General features: G+C 32.1%; 1 protein-coding gene and 1 long non-coding RNA gene across 3 annotated transcripts in view; one reads left to right on the forward strand and one right to left on the reverse strand.

The window, feature by feature from the left end:
- Nucleotides 1-10,172, reverse strand: part of LOC140669169 (uncharacterized) — a 177,117-nt gene extending 166,945 nt beyond the window's left edge. Inside the window, exon 1 of the long non-coding RNA XR_012047311.1 lies at nucleotides 9,457-10,172. This is a non-coding gene — a long non-coding RNA (uncharacterized lncRNA). The remainder of the gene's footprint in view (nucleotides 1-9,456) is intronic.
- LOC140669168 (glutamate receptor ionotropic, kainate 2) overlaps nucleotides 1-21,125 on the forward strand; it is a 146,415-nt gene that overhangs the window by 119,822 nt on the left and 5,468 nt on the right. Inside the window, exons 9-18 of one of the 2 annotated variants that reach the window (XM_072898729.1) lie at nucleotides 26-229; nucleotides 965-1,168; nucleotides 5,044-5,148; nucleotides 6,838-7,017; nucleotides 7,536-7,673; nucleotides 15,083-15,280; nucleotides 16,145-16,370; nucleotides 16,832-16,996; nucleotides 18,490-18,540; nucleotides 21,003-21,103. In XM_072898729.1, the coding sequence (XP_072754830.1) occupies nucleotides 26-229; nucleotides 965-1,168; nucleotides 5,044-5,148; nucleotides 6,838-7,017; nucleotides 7,536-7,673; nucleotides 15,083-15,280; nucleotides 16,145-16,370; nucleotides 16,832-16,996; nucleotides 18,490-18,540; nucleotides 21,003-21,103 (1,572 nt within the window). Of the gene's footprint in view, nucleotides 1-25; nucleotides 230-964; nucleotides 1,169-5,043; nucleotides 5,149-5,640; nucleotides 5,899-6,837; nucleotides 7,018-7,535; nucleotides 7,674-15,082; nucleotides 15,281-16,144; nucleotides 16,371-16,831; nucleotides 16,997-18,489; nucleotides 18,541-21,002; nucleotides 21,104-21,125 lie in introns of both variants that reach the window. The other variant, XM_072898730.1, reaches the window with a different exon arrangement.

Consider the following 21,125-nt stretch of genomic DNA (forward strand, 5'->3'; position numbering starts at 1 on the left):
GCTTATGCGAGTGTTTCTGTTGCAGGCAGGCTTACATGGATTAACCGGACATATCGAATTCAATGAAGGAAAGAGAACCAATTTCAAACTGGACCTTTTGAAGCTGAAGAAAGAGGAGCTCATTAAAGTCGGCGAATGGAAATCCGGGTCCGGCATTAACGTTACGGATTTAGACGCCTTTTATGAGACCACAGCGACCAACATTACGCTTGTGGTGATGACGAGAGAGGTAATGACACCTTGTACCCAAATTAGCCGCGTTTGTGACCCTCGTGCGCGTTCAAATTAATCATTAGACAGGATACAAACATTGATTACGCGATGATATGAAAGCTGCTCTAAACGGGCTTGGGTAAATTTGTTGTCCCACGCGGAAATGAGATATTTACATTTAAGCTAGACGGCAACAACTTGACCATATTTGAAGAATGGTATTTTTATTTTTAATGATTCGTAAAAGTATGTTGAATTATTTTGATAATTTTTTAGATGTTTTTATATTAAATATTGATAAAAAATAATTATATAAATAATAGATATTAAACATTTTAGTTACTTTTTCTTATTATAATAAATAAATGAATAACTTAATAATATGAAAATTTGATATTTTTTTATTTTTTATTAATTAAAAAATTTAAGGATAATTTAAATGTATTAAGACATTTAAAAGAGTATCGCTGTCATATCAAGGAAATACCTTATTTATTGAAGGGAAATCTTTTATATCATCGTGTATTTTCGGAAAAATGAAAAATTCATGGTTGACATCTGAAAAAAGAAATGTTTAAGGGACAAAATCAGAATGTCATATATATATATTCGCATTGAACGGCGGCTTTTTCCGCACTTTTGATACGGCTTTTCCGCACGGAAATAAGGGCTTTTAAAGATTGCCCCTACACCGCCTCTATCACGATGAGCAGGATTCTACGATCTATCAATACGATCCAATCTTCCGCAGGAAAGACCCTACGTCATGGTAAAAGAAGACAAGAATTTGACTGGCAATGCGAGGTTCGAAGGCTTCTGCATCGATCTGCTCAAGTGGATTGCCGGTCAGGTCGGCTTCCAATACGCGATCAAATTGGTGCCGGATCACATGTACGGGGTGTATGATCCTGAGACGAAAGAGTGGAATGGTATCGTGCGCGAGCTCATGGAGAAGGTAAGATGGTAAATCCTGTTTCCTTCTTGACGACAATTCGAGATGATTCAATTTCACGAGGGACGAAATAAAATAAGCTGAGAGATGAGTTAATATGCTGATTGGGACATAATTTTCAGCTGTTATATCAACGACGTTATCGGAAATCGGAAAAAAAACTCGATAAATGCCTTACAATAAAAAGTAATCAAAATATACGCTGATTATGCTACGTCAAAATAATGAAATTTTGCGATAATCATTCTGATTTATAAAAACAGTGAATAATGGTAGCTAAACGTTTTTAAAATTTTTATATTCTGTATGACAGAAGACGATTAATGCTGGTCAACAATGATAATGTGAAAATGATAGCAGCTTTTTTGTAACACCGCTCTCATTGTTGGCTGAAATTAATTTGTCCCACAAAGAGTTAATACTGTTGAGAGAATTACAGCATAGTATATGAGGAGAAACATATAGAAATAGAGGAGTGAGAAAATGCGACCCAAAGGGTTGATTTTACGGTGTGAAGCAAAGTAAATTTCCGCGGGCGTTCGCGGGCGTTTCGCAATAAATCTATCCTACTAGGAATTTCATTACGCCTGTAGTCGAATACAAGAATTACCCAGATTAACTGTTCCTTCCATGATAGAATGAGGGTATCCGATATTTCGATTCATAGATCAAACCACAGATGTTACCCCTCTCGTTATTTGAATTGTAAAATCGTGCAGTTATTAAAATCAAAGTTTGATGTATGCGCATCCAAGCGTCTTTTGGATTTAATTTGCCTCGCCGATCCATTATTGTCTGCATGATTGAGTAGCACACGCGATGTTCGTATAATTTTTACTACAAATTGAAGCCACGGTTAATAATAACAAAATTATAATTATTAAACTGAATGCACAATATTTATGAGTAAATTAAAACAGTGGATCAAAATTACAGCAGTTGTATATCTTCTTTTTAATTATTAGAAATTTAAAATCATATAGATATTCAAAATCAGTAGAAATATTTTATATAATTGAATTCATTCAAAGTTCGGGGTCTCTCATGCTGCTCGGCAACAAAACATTCCATTGAAATAATGAAGCGGCAAACTTGCAACTGAAATATCAATTTAAAGCAATATTTTGTTCTATTAAATATTAATAAAAATCACATTATAATTTTATAAGCAATCAAATGAAAAATTAAAATAACAGGAAATTTGGAATAAAAATCTCGATGTTTTGTCAATGTCAAAAATTCTTTCTCAAGTTTTTATTATAGCTCTAACTTTTTTCACGATTGTATCCCGAGGAAGGTAAATGTTGTCTTTCCGTTATCGGGATAGAAGTTCTCTATTCGCATTGTGTTTCCCCGCGATTGTATTCCGCGCGATCGTTACCAGCAAAGAGAGAAGAGACGTGTGCGCATCTTCACGAAAAATGGAAAACGTTACAGCCGAACGTTAATGCGTCGGGAGGAGGAAAGTTCTGAAAAGGGAATAGGTTCTTATTGGATTTCTGGTTACAATCGTTGAATCTCGTCGATGAAAATGCAGGAACGCGATATACAGACCAAACGACGGACATACGTGCGTGCAAAAACCAGATTGTACTCGATAAAATCGCGCGCAGTTCAGTATCGCTATGTAAAAATATTACTTACACAGAATCGAATGTGGAAGAGAAATATGTGTATACACAGGGCTTTGTAATATTGAAAATGACTTTTTCTGACAATTCATGCGTCAATGCACAGACGTACAATGCAATATTAAAAAGAGACTCCGTTAATGGCCAGTTGAAAAATTGATATTTACAGTAACAGATTAATCATTGATGCAAAGCAAATGGATATAGGAAATGATCCAAATGTTTCACTTTTCCAGAAACATATTCTTTTTTTATACGTTTTATGATTATATCACACATATGTTGCATATGTGATTGACGTGCTTGAGCTGATCTAACACATGTTTCTCTATACATGACAAAACTTCCTACATTCAATAAAAAATTCAAGCGGTTTTTATCGAATGTTAAACTGATAATATTGATATACATATCGCGTATACATTCATAGAATTGTTAAAAAAGCTCTTGACATTTCATCATCAATTCTATTGCTGTAATATATAAACCACTCGTCTTTTTTATTGAACTACAACGTTTTACAAATACAACATTTTATTATTCACGACATTATACATACGATATAATAATAAAAATAATAAAAATAATTAAAAAGTAATAAAAATTGTAATATATTTAATAAAATATAAAAAATCTCTCAATACTTGCACGTATAGTAATATTTTGTAATTACATGGTAATTGCAAACATATAACATTGTATAGTCAACAAGTTAGCAATTTAATATATTTTTAATATAATTTTAATTTTAATATATTTTTAATTTTTGCGAAAGCCATATAAAAGAATAATATACGTGCATATCGCGGGAATAATTTATTGATTTATAACTTTTGATTATCTTAATATATATATATATATAAAATTTATTCTAAAAATGTTCCTCTATGTATTCATATATACAATGTGTAAAAGAAAACAAGGTCCGCGTATACAACAGACGTTAATTCATAATGTAAAAAACGAAACGGCTAAAAAAAGCGTGCACTTTGCAAAATTTTGTGGCTCCTTTCTGAAGAATTTGTTGAATACCGAAGATCAGCGGTTTATAAAACATGCAAAGCAATCTGCTTCTTGTAAAAAGAGATGACGGCTAACCAGGAAACATACGAAACCTAGGCAGATATTTCAAAACGGAGGATGACACGAACAGTGCTTCATACTCCATGACACTTATCCGTTCATAAAGAATGCATACACTATCTTGCAAGGTAAACCCTCCCGCGCGAACATGAAACGAGAATCATATCAGTAATTTTGTGACGTTTTCGTTCACGTTTCAGCACAAGTTATAAAATACATTTACTCGGCGCGTACATATACAATATGTGTAATTATCAGAGATGTGCATTTTCCAAATAGATGCATTTAAAATGGAAATACAAAATGTAAAATGCCTATTTTGTATTTTGTATTTAAAATATATTGTTTTAAAACCTATTTTACATTTCCATTTAAATAGGTTTTATTATCCATTTTCTATTTCAAATGCATTTTTTATAAACAATGCTACTAAATTACTAAAAATTTAATCAACGTGGCGTTTTTTTAGCGTTCATTGGCTATTGCGTCGCGTTTTGCCGCGTGCAGTAGCCAATGAATTTCCTATGGGCAAAAGGCCTAAAACTGATATTGCAAGATAAATTTTTCTAACGTGTTGATTGGCTGTAGGAACAAAATTCTTGAGTTTGTAGAAATTTTCTATTCTACAACCAATCGATAGTATTAAGTTTATTAAAAAAATTAATATAAAAATGTTTGTTAAAAGTTTATTAAAAAAATTAATATAAAAAATATATACATGTATAAATAAATAAAAAAATATAGAGATTTTAAAAAACCATTTTTATTTTAGAAAACCATTTTATAAATGCCTATTTTCCATTTCCTATTTCAAATGAGTGTCTGAAAATCATTTTACATTTTATATTTTCAAATGGAAAGATTCCAACTATTTTGTATTTTGTATTTCAAATGAGTTTAGATACCCATTTTGAACATCTCTGATAATTATCTTTACTAACTGATGAAGTCAGACTTGCTTCTGCTTCGTCATCTCGTCTACTTCTTCAAGAGAAAAAATTTTATGTACGACTATATTTTCTTTTTAGTGAAAGCAATACTTTTCAATATTAATTTTTATCGTTTCTCTCTTAAATTATAAATGTTCGTATTTTTGTACGGGTTTTAACTTCGCCAAGAAAATTGAATTTCTTTAACTTTCCTGGATACTACACTTTTTTCCAGAGAGCGGATCTAGCGGTTGCCTCCATGACGATTAATTATGCCAGGGAAAGCGTAATAGACTTCACAAAGCCGTTTATGAATCTCGGAATTGGAATCTTATTTAAGGTGAGTTTTAATATCTTATTCATTATTAAATTTTTTACGATTTATATCTACATGTAATATAATTTTTATCATTTATTTATTTAAGTATGAAATGATTATCTCCAATGTTAATTTCTGATTGCACATTTCAGTTTATACATTAATTATCCCGTTTATGAAAGCAATGTCCATACGAGCATTAACCATTATCGCACTGCACGACACAGAGCGAAGTGAATAATGCAAAACATAAACAGGTGTCTTTAATTATTCCGCGATTGTCGACGTATAATAAATGCAAGATGTATTTGTATAATTAAAAATGAGAAAAAAATTAATTCGTCAAATAATAATAATAATAATCCGCATCTCGTAATCTCTTGAATTCTCTTGTCGCATCGTCGAACTCGTAAAGAGAATCTTTAAATGCCATCGCTCAACGAAAGTTGATTGTCGCGTCGCGCCACGAGATGGGATGCGTTTTAATTAAAATCGTAGCGTGACATAATTTAGGTGCCGTCCAGTCAGCCGACGCGGCTCTTCTCCTTCATGAATCCGCTCGCGATCGAGATCTGGCTCTACGTGCTCGCCGCCTACATGCTCGTGAGCTTCACCCTCTTTGTGATGGCGCGGTTCAGCCCGTACGAGTGGAACAATCCGCACCCGTGTCTGGCCGAGAGCGACGTGGTCGAGAACCAGTTTAGCGTCAGCAACAGTTTCTGGTTCATCACCGGCACCTTCCTAAGGCAGGGCAGCGGGCTCAACCCTAAGGTACACTCAACGAGGTGCTCCGCCATTGGACTACGTACTACTTTTTATCGTCACGCGTAAACCGTGACTGCACCGTCGGGACTTGTCTCATCCGACATCACGCTCCTCGTTCCTTTCACGCGTTCGAGCATAACGAGAGTTATACGAATCTTGTTCACGAGGCAGCGCGCAAACATAAATCCATCATCTTAACGGCACGCAAATAGCACATGTATGTTTACAAGGCGCTCGTCGATTCGTTTAAAGCTGCTTATGTTGCGAAACATGTATTTGCAATATTACAGAGAACTAAAACTGCGAAAAAGATGATCAGACGCTGATCAATAATATAACAATTTTCAACTTTGCAATAGTAAGTTTTAAAAAAAAAAAAATATTACGCTACTTTTTCGGAACTAAAAAAAAACTCATTATGTTAGAATTTGCATCGATTCATTGCAGAAAAGTCAGCTTTCTAAGAATAGATTATAGACGCATCAATTATTGAATTTCTAAAATATATTCAATTACTTAGAGTCCGTTATTGTCTGCCATTATCGTTACAATAGATTGCATTTTAAAATTCAATCTCGATTACCTCTTTCACGTTAGCGATCTCTCATTAAAAAATAAAGCAGCACGTACCGCGATTGCGTTTGGAGTGCTCCATTGTGTTTCACAATGTACCCGACACGCCGGAGAATAATACGCTCCTATAGTTCCATCGAAATAAAGAATCGTCTTTCGGGCCACTCGAGAGACTGAATATTGTGGAAGAAAGCGAATAGGAAAGGTTATAAACGGTTCGCGCCTCTGAATTATTTTCAGCAGGGAACACGACGCGACGATTGAACGTGAACGGGCGCATCGTTGCGTTTCATCGTAATCCTATCATCGAATCAGGTCAGTCGGGCCAATTCTCACGCGTTAGTAACGTCGAAACAAATGTCATTGCTTCAGGTGACCAAACGCACGCCATCGCGCCTCTTCTCGTTCATGAATCCCCTTGCTGTGGAGATCTGGTTGTCTCTGCTGGGCGCTTACGTGATGGTTTCCCTGACGATATGGATAGTAGCAAGATTCTCACCCTACGAATGGGTGGAGCCGTCACCCTGTCCAAGCTGCAATTGTCCTTTGCAGGTAGGCACCCGCCGAGTGGTACGAAACAATCCCGATTGTGATTGGATCTTTAAATCAATTCTCCAATTGCTGACATAATAAAGTAAAATAAAGCTAATACTTTCCAGTATAGTTTTAATTTAAAATCATCACATTTTAATGACTCTCTAATTTTTACGTACGATTTAGGTATTTATTCTCGCGTTAAAAATATTAAAACAAATAAACAAAGCCTAGTCAATTAACAATATCCGCAGCATCGTACTTATGTAATTTTTTATTTACGAGAAAATAAATCAATAAAGAGTAGAAACTAACATTTTTCTTTTCCAAAGAATATATATCATAAGATTAAAAAATAATGTTTCGTGTCACATCTACATTTCCAATTTTTTATTTTTTTCATCAAACGTTTACGTGCGATTCTACAGAATAGTACGAAATATGTAACAAAAAGATATACACATAAGTTAAATAGTATAATCTCTATTCTTAAATCTATACCACTTGGCGGGGGTCATTTATCACACTGTCATCAGGGTGGTCACGTGAGCGTCTTGGATCCGGATAGTGACGACATTCCACTACTGAGAACTGTCAACGAGTTCAGCCTAGCCAACAGCTTTTGGTTTACTGTCGGCACACTTATGCAACAGGGCAGCGACCTCAACCCTAAGGTAAACGTGCCACCACGAAAAAAAGAAAAAAGCAAAATAAAAGAAAGAAAGAGAGAGAGAGAGAGAGAGAGAGAGAGAGAGAGAGAGAGAGAAAGCCAAAAAAAGCTCCGAGAAATAACATTTTTTATTTAATTCATTAACAAAAGCGCGCACTCTTAAACGAAATTTGTCGGCTCTTTAAAAATTCGTGACGAACAAGTGTCAAATATCAACTTTATAAATGTTTTACGGCACTAATTAAAGAAAGCGCTGTATAATTTATATTCAGATATAAGATTTCGGCTTCTCCCTGAAAGTTTTACGACGACAAAATGCTCGTTTAACCAACGTGTTAGCGACACCGGAGAATAGTAAATCACTTTACCGTATGGCTCAATCAAATTTTGATCAAAGCGTAAAATGAAACGAGTCATTTCTGTACGCCGTAATTCTATTCTTCTCCTTAGACATATATGCATTAAAATGTCGACTCTTCAGTTTTTACGGCATCTCAGTTCAAATTTTCTTTTTATGAGAGTGTAAAAGTTGTTTAACTTTATTATTCGCTATAAATGTGTAACAGAATAATAGGACGGAGTCTATTAAGAATACAATAATTTTTATCATATAATTATACAATTATAATTATATTATATAATTATATTATCATATAATAATAATAATAATAATAATAAGAGCACTATAAAATTACAAAATCTTTTGTGAAATTTATGATATTCAATAATAATATTTGACAACTTAAACACTCTGAGAAATAGTGAATGATTATTGTCCGCGTAACTTGTGTAGTAACTTTCTTTCCCTTTCTTAAATTCATTTCCAATAACGTTAGCACCTCAAAGAAAAACTGATCCCCAGATTTACTCGAGAAATAATTACGACGCAACAAAATCCTTTCTTTATGCTATCGGTTTGTTTCTTTTCTTCACGGCTACACATTCACGCTGCGAAAGACCATTTTTGTGCGAAACAGTTTTCCACCCTTTTAATAGCGAGTATATATATATATATATACATGTACGCTTTAGAAATTACTCGTTTCTCTGTTCAACTATGTGTGAAAAACATTAAAAAAAATAGAAGAAACTTTATTAACTACAGTATCTCTAGATTACATCTTGCGGAAAGTAAAAGGTACAACAATCGGTCGATAAAAATTTATCTTGCTCTATCTATATAAACAATCTATCTAACATAAAAACAGGTATATAAATAAAATATCACATTGATTACGAATTTATCTCTCTACAATTTCATAATGTTGCATAAACGAAGAGGACGAAATTTTAGTATGTGAAGCTGTCATCTCACTTCGTGGACACTCATTACTTATTAAGAGTTTTGGCTATATTTTTAATAGTTCTAGAATTCTTGATATAAATTAAACAAATAGTTCTGACTATTAAATACAAAAAATTGCTCGAGACAAATTGAGCTCAAGCTGTGTTTCACTTTGTCCGCCGACGATTTTTTTAGCATTTCTTATTAGATTTCAAGCGCTTAAGAGTTTTAAATTTTTATGCATAAAATTTTTTTATAGAACTGTTGCAAAACTGTCAAACGATTAAAATCTGGCAAGAAATCACCAAAGGATAAAACAAGCAATAACGTGAATTTAGTGTCTCAGTTCGAACCTAAAAAAATGAAGTTGGAATCAATAATTAATACGTTTCCTCACAATGAGACGCCAGTTTAATATACATTCAAGTGGAATTACACGAAATACGCTATGCGATCACCATGATAAAAAAATTAGTTACGCGAATAAAACGTAATAAGTTACCTCATTATTGCTCTGACAAAGCCTGATGCCATTCCAACCCCGCTCATCCTCTTCTAATCCTTTGTGGGTGCATCTTCGAAAGCATTCATAAAATACTTATATTTAATTTATGATCGTGAATGTATTAATTATTTAATTAATTAATATGACAATCGCACGACATTTTGCCACAACACTCCCGATAATAATCATACTCTTGGGCGCTTTATTTTAATTGCGACGTAGGCTAACGCGAAAAAAATATTAGTATTCATCGCGCAAGCAAATATATAATCTAATATTTTCAGATATTACATTATACAGAAACGTTGGACCGATATTTTCCTGCTTAATTATCGCCGCACGAATGATAAAATTACGAGTACAGCGCGTTATATACATACAAAAAACCCGAAGTGTACTCTTTTGCGTGGATTAATAGATAGTATATTGCAACGATGGTTCTTCTTTCAACTCTCGAACATTCGTTCGAAATTCACTATTTGCATTAACGCATTAAATTATTTCAATGTCGCCTACGAATATCGAAAGACGTAAATCGCGATCGCGCAAACTAATAATCATATTGTGATAATCTCCAGTTAGTCAATTCGGCACTTGTTCGCCTGCGAAATTCTCTCTTTCGACCGATAAAAAGACATTGAGGATCGACATCTTCGCCCGACGGTTGATCTTCAAAAACTGACTTTGCTACGTAACTATGTCGCGTTCAACAACGAGAATCGTTCGATGTTTTTTCTCCGCATTCTTAATACGCTCCGCGCTGCGCGTGTTTACTATTCTTGGTTTTGCGACGAAATAATAATATAATAGTAATATCTCTCTACACGGAAAAATATTATAGTAAAAATTACAATGTATAATATTGTAACATATTAATAGATTCCACGATTATATAACTATATATATATATATATATATATATATATATATATATATATATATATATATATCCAAATTGTGCATACATACATACAGATGATAAATATATATTTGTTTTATTGTTAACGATTATATATTTATTTGTGTCTCAAAATATTTGAAGAATTGTATTATTTCTTTATAAAATATATTATATTTGTATATAATATAAGATATATATATACACACACAAGAAATCACGCGCGATATTTTTATTTAGTAATATTACATACGAATATAATATTTTATAAAGAAATAATGTAATTATTCAAATATTTTGCGACACAAATAAGTACATAATCGTTACACAATAGAACAAATACATAATTTATCATCTTTATATATATATATATATATATATATATATATATATATATATGCACAATTTACTTTTGAAAAACATTCTTTTAATATGATTTAGAATAACATAAAGCAAAATGTTTGCAGCATAATTGTACTGCTACATTTTTATTATTTGTATAAAATGTTGCAAATCTCAGTTACATAAACAATTTATGAGCAATTTTATTCGCGTACAATGCAAAATTCAACGAATTTTATATTCTAAAACAAAAGATAAATGTAAAATAATAGCACAAAACGTGTATAAGTATCATAAAGAGATGCATAAAAAATGTAAATAAAATTAAAAAAAACTTCGGATATATAAAAAACTGGATATATATATATATATATATATATATATATATATATATATATATATATATATACATATAACGTAAAACGTTTGCAGAATTTGTAATAAATTTGCGTTAATATACCTTTACAAGACAGCAAAACAAGAAAATTGCATAAATATTTCAAATTAAATATTAAGCTTATTCAAAGTATAAAGAAAAATATTTTAGTAAAAAAATAAATATCTAATACTCTCCACAATAATAAATAAAATTGCGGGTTGTAATTTCATTTCTGATATAAAAAAAGTAGATATAGTTCTTCGTTTTTATTATTTATTCTATAAAAATTATTATTCCTCCGACATTCGGATCGATTTTTATTTATACGAACATCGCGTGAAATATGATAGAATAAGACGAAGAAAACTTCGGTGGTGCAGAATAGTGCGCAATTGGCTTTCAGTCGTCGAATAATACGCGAAATATTGTATAGACTTTCATCAATCTCGCAAAAGGAGTATATCCGCGAGAAGCATAAACTGGGATAGCAACGACATTGCTGCTGTGGACAATGAAGGTATTTGGAATGAAAAGAGCTGTCCATTATTATTCGCACCATATTTTTTCTCTTCTGTACTTACAAAAATTAAAAAAAACTTACATAAAACGTTATATATAACGCTTTATTCTCAAAATCTCATTTGCTTCATCCGTGACATAGTCTGATCATATTATACGCGGTTATGTAAAAAAATTTGCTTGCTGAGTTACATAGGTAAAGAAATAAATATAAAATTGTAAATAAATAGAGAAAGCTAAAAAAATAAACATCAACCCTGCATGCGCATAAGTCAACCGCTTTTTAATTTTTTGTTCATTATATACATATATCGTTACAGCAATGTTTTATTGATTTTAATGATGCAAAGTGTCGAGTAGCGGTAACTCATATTTATTATAGATATATTTTCATTATTATGTTTTATTATTTTTATTTTTATATTATATGTTATAGTTTTTATTAGGTTTATTATTATTATTTTTTTCATTATTATATTTATTATGTTTTCTGTCAGTGTGTTTTACGTTAACGATATTATTTTATCACAATTTACATATATGCAATAAAAATGTACGATATATTATATTATTCGGAGATAACAACTTTTATATTTTATATTTTTAACATCGATGTACATAATATGAAAATAATCCATCAATCCTTTGTATCAGATTTTTCTTTTTAGTTACTGCTATAATGGATTAATGGACAATGAACTTTGTATGCAAGAAGCACGGTGTGAAAGTAACTTCGTACGGTAGTAAACTCTCAACGCTCGATTCCTCTGCTTTTACGCGAACGGCTGCTACGGATGTTCTTTCGAGCGGCTGTAGTATATCGAACGGTGTTTTTCAAACTTCTTGCTCCATACTTTACGTCACACAAGAAAGAGAGAATGCTGCTAAAAACAGAACTAATAGAAAGACTACTTTAAGAATATTTATAATTCTTGTCGTAATATTCCTAATTGTTACATAAAATATAACAAAATGTTTAATATCCAGAAAGACTAACAACAAAAGATTCATATTTATTTGTAAATATGTTCTGATTTCATCATTTTATTGACTATATCAATGATGAAGAATTATTTCTTTTTTTTTGTGTATTAAATATAAACCATAAATAAGAGGCATACTGCATTGTGCTTGATATTGATCTGCAGTGAATGCTAATTGCAGCCTTTGAAAATGTTCTGAAAACATAGCGGTGTATCACGCTTGTTCAATCATCCGTAAATTCACCAATTCATGTGGTTTAATCATAAGCTAGATTATTCGAATAATTTTAAATCCATTATTTCCCGAACAATGCCAATAGCAGAATATAATAAAGATTTTGTTTAACCTACTCATAGGAAAATAATTACAAATCCTCGGTACATTGCTCGTCGAAACAGCTCGTAAATTTACGTGCCTTTACTTTCCATTTATTTCTATTACTATAGGGATATCTATATATATGGCAAGCAATTACCAGTATAAACTATATACGTACAACATTGCATATTCAATTTCACTCGACATATATTATCTAAAATTTAGATAAATAATATAACTTAATAGCAATAGTTAATCAAATTGACCAATTAATTTTCTAAATTATGTGTTTACATGCAATTATCATTTCTTTAATATGAAATAATTTTTTTATTTAAAGTATATTTAAACTAGATTTAAAAAATATTTTTACATAAAGTATAATTAATTGTATACAAATATGATAAATATGAAAACAATATAAATAATACGGCTAAATAATATTAACTTTGATGTGAATAATAACTTCGACTTGGAGCGTTCGAGTTTATGACGTCTTTAAGGCATCACAATATGAAGTCAATTCATCTAAAAATCTAAATTTATAAATCGAAATATGTGTGCGTTCTTCTGGCACACGATGCTTTTGATTTTTGTTTTTACGCTAATAGTTATGCATGAATATCTTATGATGTTTTAAATAAAAAATATACAAACAACTATTGTTAATATTTATACAAGAGAGAAATATGCATAAAAAATTATGCTAAACGTATATAATTGACGACTCTATTGCACCGATTTCATGCCAAATCGATCCCCAATTATATATGATTATATATTATATGTTATATGTTTATCAGTAAATATGTCGAAAAATATCAAAGTGTGTTCCCTATACTATATGTATAAACGTGTACAAATATAAAACATTGCAGTATTTGTTCGATAGAAATATTCTAGAAGTAGCTGGAGAGAAAAAAATCTCATATGTAAACATAAATATTTATGGTATCTGCACACCATGTGATGCTAATTGATTCTGGTGGCACGTGTGTACATGCGGGGTTGTCGTCGCAACACTGTCTCGAGTGTCAGCAAATGATATTTCACGTCAAACCAGGCGCACCGGCATAATCAAGAGTCGCTGTTGAGCCATTATAAGAGGAAATGTAATATTGCAAATATAATAGCGTACCCTTTGTTTTAAATTTCTTTGTATACGCGCGCCGAAAATTTCTTCCGTCAATATCGGGGTAATAATAAACGAACGGGTTATTCCCGAAAGAGTCGTTCCACGAGCGCAAAACACGGATATTATATATTCTCGGCGTATGAAAATTAAATACATTGATTATTACTCTTTTACGGGATATTACCGCGCGGTAGAGAATTAAAATCATTTGCACATCTGCCTCCGAATGGGAGACCGCCGTCTAACGCGGGAATGAGAGAGCCATTCTCGAACGTTCCATATTCGACGATCGCTTCCGTGATCGTCGGTCTCGCCGTTAATGCGTTGAAATATCCCGGCGGCGAATTTTAAGCGAGATCCCCGTATTGCATTCCTTCGCACTGCTGCGCGGTATTTCCTATGTCGGGATCGACCTAGCTCCTTAAATCGACCTCGTCACTCATCCTGATGCGTTTTCGATCGATCTTTGAATCTCCTTACGCGGTTCTTCGCGTGACAGAGGTATTCGTAGTAAAGTTGCATTGCAAAACACTCACACACGTGAAAGATCCACTAAAACTTTACGATGGATGTTTCTCTCGCACGTTTACAATCATTTGACTTCGACATTGTTGATTTGATTGATACACGGATTAAATAATCTCCGTGGTCTGACAAATGTTAAAGCTCTGTCAGAATGTTCGAAAACGCATACAACTGCTACAAAATTTATTGATTGTGTTCTCATAATTATAACAAATTACATTACAAAATTATTACTGTTAATCAGTTATATATACATTCGCGAATAAATGTCGGATTTGCAATCTATAAAATAACTTTTCAAATTAATAAATTAACATTGCTGTTAATGAAATCTATATGAATGAATAATATAGATACGATTAAATTAATAATATTCGCGAGAGAAAATTTGACTTGTTAATCAATTCCCAGATGATTTAATTGTCGAATTAAAATATCCGTATAAATGCTGAGTGAGAAACGCTATATTGTTTCGTTGAGTTTATTCAAGAGATGAAGATAGAAAATTAATCCTCGTTATCAGGCAACTAGTACGAGAATAGTAGGCGGCATATGGTGGTTCTTCACGCTGATTATCATCTCCTCTTACACTGCGAATCTGGCGGCCTTTCTGACAGTTGAAAGAATGATAACGCCAATCGAGAACGCCGCCGATCTTGCGGAACAAACCGAGATACATTATGGTACTTTGGAGGGTGGAAGTACAAAAACATTTTTCAGAGTAAGTACAAAATCATGAAGAAAAAAATTAAAATTTTACGTCTCTCGAAATGATATGTTTTTTAATCAATATATAATGCATATAGATATTATAATTGGATTTTATTAAAAATATTTTCTATTGCATTTTTCATCAAACGCATGATGATTTTCGCATTAAAATTTTCGTTTTATTATACCATGCATCGAGCGATATAATTTATACATAAATAAAATGGATTTTAATATAGAAACATTACGTTAATGGACAATGCAATTTACCGCAAAAATTCGAAGTTATGATAAAATTATGTACACATAAAAATATAAAATGTATTAACTGATATATTATTCGTACTTCGAGATGAAAAGAAATATATAGGTATCTAAAAATTTAATCTGTTTTATAATTTGTGATATACTTTTTAATAATATATATTATCGTAATATTAACATTCTTTCTGTATGTTTTATGGAAAAACTACATGTTATATTCGTTAAACATAAACGTTACTGAACAAAAACACCACTTTTATAAGTCTCGCTTCTTCTTGTAAAATATTCTTCTTGTCGAGATACGAGTAAATTAGCGATAATAAGACGCGATAATAAGCAAAAAATTTCTAAAGTTAACTTTATAATAGATAACATCAAAGGACGACCGCTGTTGTTCAATAAAAGAATCTGTTTTATTGATCCGATACTAAAAAGTCAACGAGGTGTTCTTTAATACATTATCAATTTTATCATTTCTTTCAATGCATTTTAAAAATAAATTTTCAATTAAAAATTTTTAATCAAATCTTAAAATGCAGACTAAAAAATTTGATATTAAATTGGATATAAAAGTATAGAATTAGATAATTGGAATTGTATAATTTAACAGGACTCAAAAATTGGGATCTATCAGAAAATGTGGAGGTTTATGGAATCGAAGACTCCAAGTGTGTTTGTTCAAACTTATGAAGAAGGTATAAAGAGGGTCCTGGAAGGCGACTACGCATTTTTAATGGAATCAACTATGCTCGATTATGCAGTACATCGCGATTGCAATCTGACGCAAATTGGAGGCTTATTGGATAGCAAAGGATACGGAATTGCTACTCCGAAAGGTAAATATGAACAAGGATAACAATATTTCTTGAACAAATGTTTAATTTAAGACATAGTTGCTAACGTATTTAATACTGAAAGTTAAGAAGTTTCTATAAAACAGCTGGTGGCTAATTAAATCTCTGCACAAGAAAAATCAACTTCATTAACCAACACAGAATACATTCAAGAAAATTTTACCATTGTATAAAGTAGCTTGTACAGTTAAATAACTATATTATAATTCTTTTTACGAAGTAGAGAGAATTCAAACAATTTCCATGAAATATCGGATATTTAAAATATATTTGATTATAATACATACAGGTATTATTAGATCACATATATTTTTTATTATATATATTTATTTTATTTGATCATATTTAACTTGCAATCTAACAAAAGTTACGTGCAAAATTATGTCGCTGAGGTAGAAATTGCGAAACCCTTGACCAGCCTAACGAAGGCTTTTTATATGCAGGCTCACCCTGGAGAGATAAAATATCTCTAGCTATTCTGGAGCTGCAGGAAAAAGGTGTAATACAGATCCTCTACGATAAATGGTGGAAGAACACCGGCGATGTGTGTAACAGAGACGACAAGAATAAAGAGAGCAAGGCTAACGCTCTCGGAGTCGAAAATATCGGTGAGTTATTAACGAATCCTATGTAAACTGAAATTGAACGGTTTTTTACTACAGGGCAAATATACGTTAGAAAAAAATATAACAGCTAAATTATTTCATAAAATTATGGAAATCTTTATGTCATACTGCAGTTAAAGTTTGAACGAAATGACGAAACTTTCAAAGTCACTTATTACATAGCAAGGTACCAATTTCTAATATTTATATATCAGAGTCTATCAAGATCAAAGATTTGCAGTTTGATTAATTTTTCCATTAAATTCCGAAAATGATTACTTTGAACAGCCTTTTCACGATATTCATACATATTACTTCATTAATTAGATTATCGAGTTTTTTTTTTAAATCTTGTGTCTCTTCACTGACATATCTTATAAATGTCATAAAAAATATTAAAAATATAAAAAGTTTGATAATAATGTATCGTATAAGTTATATTTGCATGTTGTAAATCTCAACTATAAAATATGTTGAGGCACACCCTCTTGGCAACATGTTCATTTATGCGCAAGCGAAAGAGTCGTATTCAGTGGTCATAACTTTCACGTATACGGTACGCCTGTTTTAAGTTTCAGTCATTTCGTTATGAGGTATTCCATTTATTTTGCCAGTCACACGCACACAGCATGCTTAAAAGTCATGAACAGGTATTATTATATTGCAATATAAATCGTGAGAAAAAAAAATTAATTGTATAAAAAACTAAAAATGTTCCTAAACTGAGAATTATTTATAGAGAAGAAGGTAATATAAAATATAATTTACAAATATATAAATCACGATGTGGTAAAATTTTTTACATTTTTTTTACATTTAGAGTATATTATGAAAATATTTAATTATTTACATTTCGAGCAATATTTTTGGATTTAACATTTTTGTCTTATCCACCTTTCAAATCTTACGATTAAAGTTATATTTATAATACAGATATTAAAATAAATATCGATAATATTTCTACGAAAATATTATCATAAGAACATTAAAGTTTCTTTTAACAAGTGCTGGAACGGATAATTTGTTACTATACAGTAAAGAACAATGAGATCCGGTCAAACGTGATGAAGACAAAGTCTGAAACAAAGGAAAAAGGAGGCTTTCAAGTAAGGCGAAATCTCGCGCAAAGTTCGTGGACGAATTTTTCTTAAAACTCTTTGGAAACCGTTTCCGGATTTTTATGGAAGTCACAACAAGTTCCTTTTTTCTCTCTTCGCTCTCTCTCTCTTTGGTTTTAGTTTTCCTTTTTTTCTTTCATTCGCGGAAACTCTCGAGCTATCTATCTACTTTGCTTCCTTTTCGTCACTCTTTCTCTTTCTCTCTGTCGTAGTCTGTAACTTGGATAAGTACCCATTTTGCCGATGGTGTAAATGTACTCGACGAGACAGAAAGAAGAACGAATTGTCCCGGCGTTGCGTCGCGGCGTGAAAATCTCGCGAAATTACAGTTGAATTGCTAATCCCAGTTCTTTTCAATGTCTCGATTATTTGCCATAGAAAATGAACGATCGTTGCTGGCTGACCTTTATTTCGTGCTATTTTATAAAAGTAAGTAGTCTACCGTCTAGAAAAGAAAGCTCTTTCTTCTTTATAATCTTAGAAAGTGATTGAGACAGAAATATGAAATATAAATTGGCTTCTTCTCCTTTCTGAAGCATTAATGACATCAGAGAAAATCTCTTTTAGAACACAAGCTGTCTTGTACCTTGAGCTGATTGTTTTAAATTGAATTTATTTACACAAAAGATATTTCGCAAAAATTTCATATTACTTTTTTTATAAAAGATAATTTTTCTAATAAAAATAATAATAAATATCATTGTTTATTGTTAATTTTATTGATAATAACAAATACAAATAAAGAAAGAAAAAAAACAGAAATTAAGTATGTGTTATACGTATAGACTACCACTAACTAAATTTTATTTAACGTTAGTTACTTGGACTTTACTTTATATTTCGTTTTCCTAAAGTTAGAACTGATAAGAGTGAAAAAGAAACACAAGATCGTTTAAACTGTAGATCCTTTTTATATTGGTTTAAGAGTAAGACGAATTAAAGAAAAAAACAAACACACGAGTAAAATATACTTAAAAAATCAACCGATTCTAAATGATATAAAATAAAATATATACGATATATTTATACTTATGTCGCGCTCGTTAATAAAGTGAGATCGATAAACACATTGTATGTAGCATAATAATAACAATATCGAAGATTGGCTTGAATTCAATTAGTGTCTACCTCACGCAACCTTGCATTCCATTTGCTCATTTATCTTTGAGCATCGTCAACTCTGCGAATTTCCGGATTAACCAGAGTTTCTTCGAGAACGATGAGTTAACGGATAATTGCCAAGTGTTTCGCGAAAATCCGTCGTTCTACTAGAAGGAAACTTGGACGTATATCTCTTGACGAACAGAACTTCCCACCACGAAACTTGAATTGGCCTGTAGGCGTACAATGTCGTGCGAGTCCTTTCGCGGCTCTCTTGATGTCGTTTCGCGCGAAACAGGCGCGAAACCATGGCGATGTCACGGCGCCCATGCGAGAAACTTTCGTCCTTCCGGCGACAGTAAGTCTGGACTGTCGTCATAAATCATGAAGGTGTAGTTATGCAAATCTTGCATCCCCCGGGAATCCCGGCTCAGTTGTCTTGCCGTCAACGATAAGTGGGCACTTTTTAGCCTGCTCAAAAATTCCTCCATCCTATATACTTTGTACCTCATTCTTTCTTTTGACTTGAAATATATAGTCAAAAGTTTCCCGCGAGGATATAAAGAGTATTTACCGACATAAGTGAATGTATTTCACAAAGTTTTGTCTTACTTTCATTTTCTCATGTTTAATATTTATTTCGTATAAATTGGAGAAAAATAAATTAAGATTAATTGATCGAAAGTAATATAATATTTAAAAGTTTATAAATACATATAGAAGGATTTTCTTGACAAAAAATTATAAACTTAGACTACACTAGTTGGGAAAAACGATTAATGCACTCATGGAAATGGAAAATGTATACACAAGAGAAATTGAAAAGTTTTTCAAAGGCAAACTTGTTGACTCGAAGTGAACTTGGCACAATATATTTTCGACTAGCAAAGTGAAAACTTATCTCTTATCATATGAAGAGGAATATTGGCAACTTCTGTCGATATTGTACTGTTTAATTCAATTTCACTGCGAGCAGTTTGTTCAAATTTTACATACTACATAACTATATCATATTTTGTGTATATGCCTATATGCTCATTTTTATTAATATTGAAATAAAATACGAAATTAATATTATATTTGACAACACGTTTTTTAATTCTCTGCAAATTTTATCATAGCCTTTAATTCGATTATAGCGATTTCGAAATATCGAATTGTAATGCTTGAAAAAAATAAGAGAATAGAAAAACAGTAATATACATTGCGTAAATTTACTAATTGTAAGCAAATAGTTTCAATCTTACGAATAATTTTGCGAAACAGTTAATTACAAATGCATTCTTGAACTTCTGCATACTTCCCTCTTTCACCGGGCGTGAATTCACGCGCCAAGCACGTAAATACCTTTCTGGAGGTTTATCGTTTTTGCATGTGACTCTCACATCGCAATAAATACAAATACTTGACCGTTTATCAGTATATATATGTTTCCACGCGCACGCTAGCAAATACTCCTTTGCGTAGTTCACCCATGAAACGACGAAAGGCGATCGATCTGGGAGCGCACACTTCGCTTAGATATTGCGCGCACGATTTTCCGCGGCCAAGAACTTTTTCATTTCTTTTTTTTCCTTTTTCTCCTTCTTCTCTTTGCCCTCCGACAAACTAGCGAAGATGGGCAGAGGTGAAAAAAGAGGAAATACGACTGCAGAACGGATTCGAAATGGAGGATAAACACACCCGTATTTCGTGACTGCCAACGGTGTCTTGCTCGGTGAAATTATAGAAGGGCGAAGGAATGAGACCACCGACATTAAAATAATGAGCTTCCGGTTTTGTCATTTCAGGCGGTGTCTTTGTCGTGTTGCTCTGTGGCCTGGCCCTCGCGATCTTAGTGGCGATCCTCGAGTTCTGCTGGAACTCGAAGAAGAATACCCAGTCGGACAGGGTAAGTTAAAAAAAAAAGCCGA

Source organism: Anoplolepis gracilipes, chromosome 9, assembly GCF_047496725.1.
Source record: "Anoplolepis gracilipes chromosome 9, ASM4749672v1, whole genome shotgun sequence".
NCBI lineage: Eukaryota > Metazoa > Arthropoda > Insecta > Hymenoptera > Formicidae > Anoplolepis > Anoplolepis gracilipes.